This window comes from Cynocephalus volans, chromosome 1, assembly GCF_027409185.1.
Source record: "Cynocephalus volans isolate mCynVol1 chromosome 1, mCynVol1.pri, whole genome shotgun sequence".
In the NCBI taxonomy this organism is placed as follows: domain Eukaryota; kingdom Metazoa; phylum Chordata; class Mammalia; order Dermoptera; family Cynocephalidae; genus Cynocephalus; species Cynocephalus volans.
Window position 1 is genome coordinate 176636243 of NC_084460.1, and position 12373 is coordinate 176648615.

General features: G+C 37.7%; 1 protein-coding gene across 9 annotated transcripts in view; it reads right to left on the reverse strand.

Annotated features, from left to right (window-relative positions):
- The window catches only part of GRIK1 (glutamate ionotropic receptor kainate type subunit 1), a 394762-nt gene that overhangs the window by 130695 nt on the left and 251694 nt on the right, over nucleotides 1-12373 (reverse strand). For all 9 annotated transcript variants that reach the window (XM_063090144.1, XM_063090140.1, XM_063090129.1 and 6 more), the window contains one exon: nucleotides 6202-6383. In XM_063090144.1, the coding sequence (XP_062946214.1) occupies nucleotides 6202-6383 (182 nt within the window). The remainder of the gene's footprint in view (nucleotides 1-6201; nucleotides 6384-12373) is intronic.

A 12373-nucleotide genomic window follows, 5' to 3' on the forward strand; every position in this document is an offset into this window, starting at 1 on the left:
GTAAATTGCACACACCTTCAGTAAATAGTTGGTTATCCAAAGAGGTCAATTAATTTTTTGTATGTATTTAATAACATACCCATATCTATGAATCACTCCTCACAACTAAAACCAATTATGTGCTCAGGGAATGTAAATAGATTTTAACATCAGCTGGAGAGAAACAATTAGGATGAGAATGAACTGCCAAAACAATTATACAGTGTACTACTAATCATCATCCAGTTAGTATAAATTGAGATTCATCATTATTACATCATCAGTATTTATCCAAAATGATAAACTTATTAATTTCAAGTTTCAAAGACTATCAAAGGGCTCAAGGACCTTTAAAAAAGAGTGAATTGCTTAATTAATTCCCCATTTCTTTGAGAGCTTACTAAGTACAAGGTAATGTGCAAGTTCTTTATGTCTAGACTCTAGTTAGAGGATTGTTGATCATGTGTATGCATAGAAGCTCGGAGCTGAAGGGAATCTTAGCAAGTTTTGAATTCAATAGTCATATTTACAATGAGGTGACTGAGTTGGAGTAGAATCAACAGACTTGCTCAAAGTAGCATATTTAGTGGACACGAGCTACTGGGGTGAAGGGAGTGTCAGACCCTGGTCTGCAACTCCAGGGCATGAGGTATTTTGAGCATATCTAAAAAAAAACTACAGTCAAACATAGCATATTCTGGCATGGAGTAAGTACCAAATAAATCATAGTTATTTTATTCAATTAGGGAAAGAGCAGAATTTCAACTGGGTCTCCTAACTTTCAGTCTAAGATTCTAGTCATAGTCCTTTACTGCTTTAGAAAGTAACTTCATGGTCTTAAGCCAGTTTGGAGGCATTAGATAGTTGTACTCTTATGACATTCATTTTCAAGGTCTCTTTTTTCCTAACGGGGCAGAAACTTGGGTTTTTGTTGTTTTTGATGTTGTTTTTCTATCACCTTCAATTAGTGCTCAACAAATAAGGACTGAATGAAAGACTGAATTTCTCTACTGTATCCCTACCACATTCTCTACGTGGCCACGGGACGTTTGACATAACTAACATTCCTTGAAGAATTATGTAAAGCTACAAATAATTGGATGTTTGAAAATAAAAGGAAACAACTTCATTCAAGCAGTGCAAGGCTTGACTAAAATGTGTTCCCTGTTTCATTACTATGAGAATCAATTAACATCTTATACATGATAGTAGCAAAATAGAATACTTTCTTTCCCTTCTAAATCCTGAAACAAGTTTCAAATCTCAGCCCTGCCACTTGCTGGCTTTGTGAACTTTAGTAAGTTACAGAATCTCTTTGAGCTCTGTCAGTTTCTTGTATACAGAATTTTCTCATAAAAAATAAATGAGTGATGCATTTGACCTGTTTAGCACAGTGTCTGGCATACAGTAAGTATTTAATAAAAAGTAACCCCTAAGGTCTCTGGCCTATTCTACATCTTTTATGATTAAAAATGATGGAATTGAAGATCTGACTTAGTGGGTGCCATTTCTGAACGCAGGCTTACAACCTCTTAGCATAGCATGCTTGACTTGTTATTTTCTATCCTGAGAGATGAGGACTGATGGTTGCTTCTGTCTTGTGTAGACATGGAATGAAACCTACCTAACCACCTCTGTTTGCCCTCACTCCAGCCATTGGACACAACATAGACGAGGAAAGAATTGATACACAAATTATTTGATTAATCAGCATTGTATGACACTTCCTAGGAGAGGGAAACCAGGCATTAGAAAATACATTTTCTCCCTGGCCTTGTTTTTATGTTAATTGAAATAGAAGAAATGGGAGGGGAAAAAAAGGAAAAATAAATAATAAAAAAGAAAAAGCAAGAGCATACAAATGTTGACAGGAGAAAATACAATATAATTCTACAAAATATTTTGAGACTAAATGTTTTATGGAGACTAATGGTTCAATTATAGCTGACACAAATGCTGTGGAAAAAAAGCCCTCCTCTGCCTTGTTCATGTAAAAGAGGGAACAGGTTTCCTGGGACAGAAACAAAGTGTTCATGCGTACACAGTGGTCACTGTCCAGCTCAGGACATTTGCCCAGCCTCATGTAGCTTCCCCGCTGGATAGAGCATCTCAGGGGCCCCTCACTCTCCTTCAGAGAACCACTAGAATTCAGGCTATTATGCTTGAAGTAGTCGCTAGCTTGCTCAGTCCTACTATAGGATTTAAAAGCACCTATGCAGTTCTCCAAAGAGCCAAATTTATTTTAAGGAAGTGGAATCACTGCAGTTTCTTGATAATATAGGATGTCAGGGTTGAACAAAGTCTTCCTTTTGAGAAAACTGACGTACTTGCCCACATGTGTGTCACTGAGTTGAGAGCATAGCATACTGAGTGGGAGAGAAGGAAGGGTATTCTGGATTTTACTTATGGCAAGCATGTAGCAGTTCTTGGCTCGTTCATTCACTCAGTTTATGTAATCATTCAATAGAGCTGTACTGAACACTCATCATGTGTCAAATAATATAGTAGGTGCTCAAGACTTGGGGGAACAAGATAACAAGGCTTTGTCCTCTTGGAGCTCACGGTATAGTAAGAGGTATGGATAACACATAAGTAAACATATTAATTAATTACAGATTTTATTGTAGTTACAGAGCAAACTAAATAGAGTGCAGAGACATAGGGAATGAGAAGGAGCTCCTTCTCTTTTATTTTTTAAAAGATAATCATGAAGACTTAGGTGAGGCTGACTTTGGGGTAGAATGTTCTAGGCTTTGGCAATGGCAAGTGCAAAGGCTATGACATGGGAAAAGGAGGACATGCCACGTAACCAGGCAGGATGTCTTGAAATGGAGCATTGGAAACCAGAGGCCAGCAAGAAGGTTGGAGAGAGAAGCAGGGTCAGGTCCTGTTGGTGTATGAAGAATATGCTCAGTACATAGATGCAGTGATGATTATCTCAGCTTCAATTTTCAATTGCAAAAGAGGAATAACACCAATTATATCAAGGGCTATTGTGTTGATTAAATAAGATGGCTGCTTAACACACAGCACCATGCTAGGCACAACTTGGGAGTTCCATGCATAGAAACTTTCTGTCCTTTGATTTATTCTTTCAATTCATTTCCCATCAGCCACTCCCTCAGCAGAATCACACTCAGCATGAAGGGGTGTGTGTGTCGTAGGCAGTGAAGAGTCAGAGGGAGATAGTGGGACTTGGGGCAATGGGAGTGAAGAGGAGTCATGGTTTCCCCATTGAAGATGGGTTAAGGAGCAGCCAGCATCCTCTCAAAGCATCAGGACACCTGCTGGGAGGCGGTGGGTGGATAAGGAGAGAAGAGCACACCATGTAACCTGTTGGTTGTTGGGGGAACTCTCCGACTGACTGTGGAAACTCGAAAACAGTTTGTTCATATGAAAACTCTGCTCCTCTGTAGCCTAATCAAGTCTTGACATTTGAATTTCAAACTAATTTGGGGGAAATAACTTTTCAGATTCTCATCATATAGTACTTGTTCAATATGAAGAGAAATAATTACATTGCTAGAGTGATTAGCATGCCCAAGAATAACTATAGACTTTTCCCCACTTTTTACTTTTAGATAAATGTCAAATATGTTCTTTAAAGTGCCTTTGATTTCTTTTTTTTTTTCTTAAGAATTATTAAAAAGTGGAAAAATAAGATGAAGGTGCAGAGAAGTATAGGGCAACGATGGGAGATGTGCATGAGGAGAAAGCCAATTTCACCAGGCAGAGAAAATGTTCTCAGCAGTGATTTAAGTCACAGAAAAAGTAAAAGCTATTAATACTAATCTCATCTAAAGGAGACAAGCAGCAAGTGGTTTTGTTTTTCCCAGACATTTCTGGGAGTCTCCTTCAGAATGGTTGTCCGTTCTGATTGGGGGCTCTTCACAGGGACATGAGCACACAGGCTCTGAGATTAGACCACATGGCAGCCCAGCTACTCAGAGAATGACCTTGGATGGGGCACTTAACCTATCTGAGCGTCAGTTTCCTCAACCTCAGGGGGTTGTTTGAGATTACACCGCAAGATTATGAATGACTGCCAACACCTGGTAGGTCCCTCAGTAGAAGAGGTATGTCTCCTTCCTTCCTTTCCTTTCCTCAGGCAGGAAGATTGATTGAGTGGTGACCAGAATCAGGGCCCAGAACTCCTGAATGCTCAGACTCTCTAGGGAATCTCTTGGCAGACATTCTGCAGGCAAGGTGTCTGTCTTTGTCTTTATAGGTTGTTGCTTAGGGCTACCGGAGCAAGTTAAACGAAATCATACAGAGTGTTTGGGTCTCATTTTGACCAGAGTAGAAAGTCCTGAGGTCTCCATATAAGTTTTCAAGCACAATAACCTCTAGAGTTCCAAATGAAGCCTCATTAAGACATCCTGTGGCCAGTTATATGACCCAGATGGGCATGCAACAATGAGAAGTCTCATCAGCAAAGCACTCTCTTAAATGTCACAGAATTTACCAGCCTCTGTTATAAGACTCCTGGGAAAGGATGCTTCTTTGCATTTTGAAGGCTACACATAAAATCTGGGTGTTTTTCTCAGTTCTGATCCATACTCCATTACACACTTTAATGAACTGTGTTAAAATTCTCGAATGAAGCTTTAAGATAAGGGAGTGCTGATTGTATTTATTTACCTTTAATGTTCTTTAGTTGTTGATATTGAAGCAACATGCTCACTTTCTTTACTGATAGATAATTATAATATCTAAAGATTTATTGATGCAACTATAGTCTAGAAGTAAGTAATATATACTCTTCTGCCTAACTGGAGAGGAAGAATTTCAAGGTGGAGAAAGCGCTGGACGTGTGACTCTGGCAAAGTCATTTTACCTCTTGCAGAATAAGAGGATTAAATATGGTAGTATCTGTGATTGCTTTCAACTGCTATTTTAAATATGTTCTATGACTTTAAATAGATTTTTTTTTTAGTGTAATCATCCAGGGGATAATAAAGACATCTGGTCGACTTTTTTGATTATCTACTTTTCAGTGCAATTAAAAACTTAATTCTGAACTCAATGGCTGCAGAGAGATGTTCTGCAAGAACGAGATGGAGCACCGGAGAGTCAGGCCACATAACTCTTCAAAAAGAGCTCTTCCCAGTGATTCGAGGATCTAAGTTCTGCCTTTGTGTGGAGGGGCTGGTCTATTTATGAAACCACTTCCCATTACCAATCAACAACATTGCAACCCCAGACCTTTTAAACTAAAGAGCAATAACAGCTTGTGTTATTTTAGATAAGAACATTGCCTTATTCCCCAATAACCACTTAAATGTAAGGTGATACCCTGTAGGCCACATGAATATAACCTGGCTATTTTTTCTGGCTTTCCCCAAGTTCACCCCCTGATCATTCAGTGCTTCCATTTTAAACATCTAGCTGGCCTTTCCAGATGTGTATTATAAGATGCTGAGCTGTATCCCTGGCCACTACTCACTAGTTGCCAGTAGAGTGCCCCATTCTAGATATGACAACCAAAAATGTCTTTAGGAATTTTCCCAAGTCCCAGAGGGGGCAAAATAACCCGGGGGTGAGAACCTTAGTCTATGCTTTACTTTTTTCTAATTTTAAATTTTCTTTCTTAAGCATAAGACCAAATGCTCAAAAAGTATTATTCCATTGTTCTTGTTGTTATTATTCTGAATATTACTCACACCTTGTATTCATATAAGATTTCATAATTTACCGAGTGTTTCCACCCACATTAGCTTTGGAGAGTAATGCATAGCATCTCATTGTCTATAACACATCAGAAGAGAAAATCATCTTTTCTGTGACTGCCCCTATCCCCCTTTTTTACTGTGCTTGGAATCCTGCATGTTTGAAAAAAGAGGCCTGGCTATGAGGAAGCTGAATTCAGGACGAGTAGGGCATTATGTAAATGATATCTGGCTCAGTCTTTTCAAAAGACATTTAAAAAGAGATATTTAATCACTTTGAAATGCTACTCTTCTTCTCTCATCTTCTGCTGACAGGATCCACACACCACCCAACATATACATAGAAACACACGTCTACAGCTAAACATCAGTGAAGCTACATGAACTCTCTGGGCCCTTTTACTCTTTAAAAGGGATCTGAATATTGTAATCTTTGGCCTAATCTGGACTGCTGCATTTTATCATGATGCTCTAAGTGAAAACCAGATGGCATTTTTGAGAAAGAGAAAATAACATTTCCCCCACACTTCCACTTCCTCCCTAGCCCTCTTACCTGCTTAAGGATTTCAGCAGCTGTTTCATGTGAACAATCAAATATCACATAGAACTCCTTGCCTTTCTTCATCTCCTTGAGTAAAGGCTTGGCGTCTTTATTCCCAGAGGGCAGCTGGCGGATTTTGATTTTAATGTTATATCTGGAGGGAGCTTTGATGAGCTCTTGCAGACGAATTAGACCTAGGAAATAACATCCAATCATGCAACAGAGACTTTTTTCTATCAAAAGAGTAGTGTTTATTGCCATTTACAGCCAAACTCATATCACTCCAAAAATGTATCAAGCAGCCACCTACCTAAAGGTTACACTATTGACTTCCCATTTGTCATTTCTCTTTCTGTTGTGGATAATACTGATATTTTCTCTTTGTGGGTATGTGTGGCTCGGAAGTACAATTTTCCCAAGTGCATTTTGAATTTATTTAGAATGCAATTTCCCTCTTCAGCTTTCAGCCAGTACCTCAAATCTTTAACAAATCAAGTCTGCAACTGTAAAACTTTTGTAAACAGAAAGTTGCTTCAAGTTTCCAAAGGTGCTCAGTGAAATACATAACAAATGCTCACTTAAAAAGCCAATAGAATACTAGGAGTTTTGGGGACTGTAAACTTCAGTAAGCATGTCTTCAAGGGTTTATATGTAACATACTATTTACCAGCTAATTAGTTGGGCTGCTTTACATAATCTTTTAGTTCCTGCCATGTAAACTATTTGTAAATGGCTCACTATATTTACTTGGTAATATGTTTGAATGTTGAATTGGAAAATTCTTACTTGATTTTAAAAAGACCATGACATTTTTAGGGATTATAATAATAAAAGCAGAAACAAAATTCTTTTAAAATTCAACATTGGTAATTGTAGCAAAGTGTACACACAGCTGACTAACTTGACAGAGAATGTTTGGTTCACCATGGATAGGGATTTCCTCAGCTGCACCCTTCTCTAAGAGAAGCGCTTCACTAAGGCAAGGCAAACAGCTATATAAATCTTCCATCTCACTCCCCTAACATTAATTGGTGTTTGCTAAATAGCATGATGTTGGCTGTCACTCAAGGACTCCGATTACAGTGGAAAATTGCCTTATTATTATTATTATTATTATTATTATTATTATTATTATAATGCAGTTCTGTGCCTTCAGGATTTGTCAGCTTCAAATAATCAATAGGGAATATTAAGCATTTTGAGTATTCAGATGGAAATTGTAGTATGCACTGTGCAAGATATAGCATGGACTCCATCTACCTCTGGACTGGATGTATTTCTTTTTCATTTTTGTTTATTTAGTTATTTTTTCCTGGAAGCCACATTTTTGTAGCTCAAACGAAGAAAGTATTCTCTAACACTTTAGATATGTTTGATTCTAATCCACTGCAAGTTTATAATGATACTGCTCTACAGAGTCAAGTGGACAGGAGAAGAGAGTGGGGGGATTGTTGTGGAAGCATATCAAGATTTAGTGCTCCTTATTCTTTTGTTTATACAAAAATTGAAATTGTTAGATAACAGCCTTCCTGGACCCTTGTTCCTCTTCAAATCAGTTAATGTGGTTGAAGGCTCTTCAGTACTGATAATGAGCTGTTTGTCTTTTTTACTTCTGGACTCACTTGTCCTGAGCCACTGATGAGCACTAAAAAGGGAAGAAAATTGAGCACATGGATTCATCTATTTCTTCTGTAATATTTGCTAATCCTCACAATAATCCTATGAAGAAAACATTATTATCTTTATTATTTCAGATGAGGAAAACAAGGTCCAGAGCAATTAACTAACTTACTGAGGATTACGAAGATAGTTAAGAGGAGGAATAGATTAAAATTGTCATATTGAGTCCAAGCTCTATCTTCCCATTTCACCATTCTGCCTTATACATACAAATGTTGGTGCTGAGGGAACAGATATAGCTTAGGATCGCTTGATGAGATAGGGAAAAAAAATAGAATCAGAGACTCATCTTCCTTTCTTTTCCCTAGGATGCCTAAGTCTCCTGTTTTCTCCTTTCACCCTCCTGCTTTGCAATCACACATGTTTTCTTTCTTTCTTTCTTGAGCATGATTGAAGGAAATGGTTAATGGACATCTGTGGGAACCAAAGAAAGTGTTCTCACAACTTCAAACATTCTCAAGGATTGTTTGCAATCCTTGATATTTCTTGGTTGTTAACTCATATGCAAGTTTGCCAAGTGAACACATCCTTGGGTGCTGACCACAGATGTCCATTAACCATTTCCTTCACATGACCACAAGGGAGAGCTCAGTGTGGCCTTTAAATGAAATTGGGAAAAACATTTTAAAAGTGCATTTTATATGCTGCAATAAACTGCTCTTGTTCTTGGCTGAATGAAACGTCAGTCTTGAAGGGCTTCTTCCTATGGTAATGACTTATACACGATTATGGAATTTAAGGTTGACATACACTTTCTTACTTCATTCATTCATTTTTATGGGGAAACCACTTCCTGGGTGCTCATCAGATGCCAAGCCCCATGCTAAGCCCTGAAGGTGCAAGAGGAAAGCATCCTGCTTTAAGGATCTCCCAGCCCACTGGAGGATTTTACCCTGTGACTCTCTTGGGGTAGATGGGGCCTCAACTACTACTTAATTTTATAGATTATGAGGTGAGGCTGCTGTACTCCACTATCTTGCTCAAGGTCATGCAGCTTACAAGTGGCAGATCCAGGGCTTAAAGCCAAGTTCACCTTCTGACATCAAATCTAGGGCTCTTTCCATGTAACCAGTGGCTCCTCCTGACTTTTGGATTTCAAATCAACTGACTGAATGACTAACTATCTAACTATCTTACTAGATAACTAAATAACTATATAAACAAATAACTGCATAAGAAAACAGAGATAGAAAACTCTGGACCAGTGTAAAGCATTGGACATGAGGCCACTGATAAACATACTCCTCACCCCAAATATAGTGACCATCCACTTTCACAATTATTTCATGAGAAATGTTTATTTTAATACCAATAGAGGAAAAAGAACAACTTAGTACAAAATATCAGTTCCTAATTAGAATACATTTCTCTTTACAAAAAACTTCACTACTAAGCCTCACTTTCTCATCTTGCCTGTATGTAGGGAAATCAGTTTCAGAAAGGAGGAGGATCTGCAGATTTAAAGATTGCAGACCCAAATTGTGGGAAGGACAAGGAGCAAGGAACGGTGAGGTTTACATTTCTCTTCCTAAAGCAATTGTTTGCTTAAGAGAATCCTTTCTGCCTTCATTAGCAAATGATGTAGAATTTACAATTCAAAAGTCATAGGAGACAAAATTTGGAGAAAGCTTTCCCTTATATTTGCATTTCGCAGCAATTCATTGATCGTTTACATTTCATGGTAATGAATAGTTAAAAAATATTTGCTAAACAAATAATTACTCCACGGAAAGGAAATTGATTTAGGTACACCTGGCTTTGCTAATCGTCCTCCTGTGTTCAGATGGAAGCCCTGATGGAGCGACCCCATCCTGCCAGGACTCCGGTTGCAGAGAATGGTCACCGTGCTTTCAAAGCTGATAATGTGATGTTTTTCCTATCCCATTGAGGTGGAGGGACATTAACATTCATATGTGGATAAGGAGACAATGGAACAAACCCAATGAGGTACATTCTACAATAAAACTGACCTGAACTCTTCAAAAATGTCAATGTCATGAATTCAAAGGAAGGCTGAACTGTTCTGGACTAAAGGAGAATGAAGGCATTTAACAATTAAATGCAATGAGTGATCTTGGAACAATTAATTGTTCCAAGATCACTCACTTAAACAATTCACTTAAACAATTCCCGGCAAAACTGGAATAGTGTGTGTTTTCATATATATTTAGATAACAGCATTGTATCATTGTTAAGTTTCCTGTATTTGATTATTGTAGTGTGGTTATAACAAGGAAGGTCCTTGTTCTTAGGTGATACAGTCTAATGTATTTATGGGTAAAAAGGTCATGAAGTCTCCAACTTACTTTCAAGTGGTTCAACAGTGCTACTACTTACCATTATTTTTATTGTTGCTGTAGTTGTCTTTATATTGAAAAAATAAGAGAGCCTTAAAACAAATGTGGCCCAGTGATAACACCTGCTGAATCTAGAGGGAGGGTGTACAGGAGTTTACTGTACATTTCTTGCAACTTTTCTCTAAGTTCAAATCTTTCTCAATAAAAAAAGCAAAACATGAAGATGTAAAATAATATTATAAGGGTCTTCTTCCCCCATCTGCACCTCCATGAATGTGATTGGAAATGAACCTTTGGTTTGAAAAGTGCTTTAGAGAATGAAGCCTGTTTATTTCACATGAGTTTGAGCTAGGGTCTGCATATAGAGGTAACTTTCCAAAGTGTCCAAATGGCCAATTCTAAACACATGCTTTGGCTGCCTATCTACCCTGTGCGCTGAGATATGACACGAAAAAATGCTGATTTGCACACACATAGAGTACATGGAGGAGAAAAGAAACCCTGCTATTCACAGTGGGTATTTAAAACTTCCCATGCCTTCCCCTTAAATAATAATAAACTTTACTGTTTACATTGCTCCTGTCTATGAAGTACTCTACATGCCTTATAAATAGCTCAATAAACCTTAGAATATACCTGTGAGGTAGATAGGAGTCAGTACTATTTTACAGTGAGAAAAGTGAGGCACAGTGAGGTTAATTGTTTGGATTGGCCCTGAAAATGGGTCACAAATGCCAGGAATTGGAAGGGACCTTAAAGGTCAACCCCCTTCTTGATGCATGAATCCCTTCTACATAGCTATTGCTGAACACCTCTCAGTCTGAGAAATTCTCTACCTTACATTGCAGTCCAATCCATTTCTGCATAGCTGTAGTTATATTTCATGAATCTCAGTTCAAAAGAAAAGTACCCAGGTTTTCTTGAGTCTTAATCCAATTCCCTGTTCATTAAACCATATCCGTGGGTTTGATGCTGTGGAAATGAATGTGATAAACCATCGGGACTGGAAGATCAGATCGCACATTTTAAATGTTAATTTCTTCTTCACACGAACTTAGAAACATGCAAAATGGCGTTTCACAAACTTGTTGGTATAGTAATATACTCAAATCTAATAGGATTCTTAAGAGGATCTATGCATAAAAGTGTGTATCCTCCAAAGGGAAGGAAAAATCAGAACTGAGAAATGGAAATGGGTAAGTGAGTAAATTACCTGGGGAAACACAGCACTTTTAAATGCAGAGCTTCACACGCACACTTTCTCAAAAGTAAAAAAGCCTAGCTGGAGTCTTCTTAAAAGAAAAATTGTGTCCCTTGATCACAAAGGACCTCATAGAAGAATGTTGTCAAAATATTTGAGATTAACTGTGTTGCAGTTAGCTCCACCAGTATATTTTGGTTCTGAATTCTGGCTAATATCAGTGGTAGCTAAAAATATTATACCTGCCATGCAATACCTAAATGTTGGTTTCCTAAGCAGAATTCTGAACATTACCATTGGGTTCTGCTCAAAGAACTAGGGTGAGGGATACAAAGAGTACAAGAGTGAAGGCAGAGACAACAAAGAAACTATAATTTACTGTCTTATTGGTACTGAGGGTCAAGGACTTCCCACCCCTCAGCTATTGCATGTGGGCTTGTGGGAAAGCACGTAGCAGAAGTGTTTTGCCTAGTGCAAGTATTTATAACAACACAGTGGGGTGAGTTGTTACTGCCAAAGGTGAAAAGATTCCCTTATTCTTTTATTCGGCATTGTCTGTGTACAGGGTATCTTTTATTTTGGCTTGGTTACCCATGCCAAAATGTTAATTTTTTAAAATCCAAATTATAAGCTTCTGTCAATATTCTTGGTTCTAAACAATATATTCTTTCTGTTTTCTATGAGAAAAATGGAAGAAAATAAAATAAACATAAAAAATGAAGTCACTATTTAAATACAGCCATAAGAGCCACTATTTTACTTATTCTTAGGATGGTGGGGCACATTAAATGATTTAATCATCCGAAGTATTTAGAACAGGGTATGACATACTGAGCACTCAAGAATTTAGTTATTGTTACTTTTGTGGTTTTCATTTCTTTTATATTTTCTCCCAGAATTTTTTGTTTCTTTCAATTACTGATATTTTTATGTATATTAATCTCACTTCAAATTAATCCTCACTATAAAGCTCCGAGACTAACTTTGGAGCGATGACTAATACCTC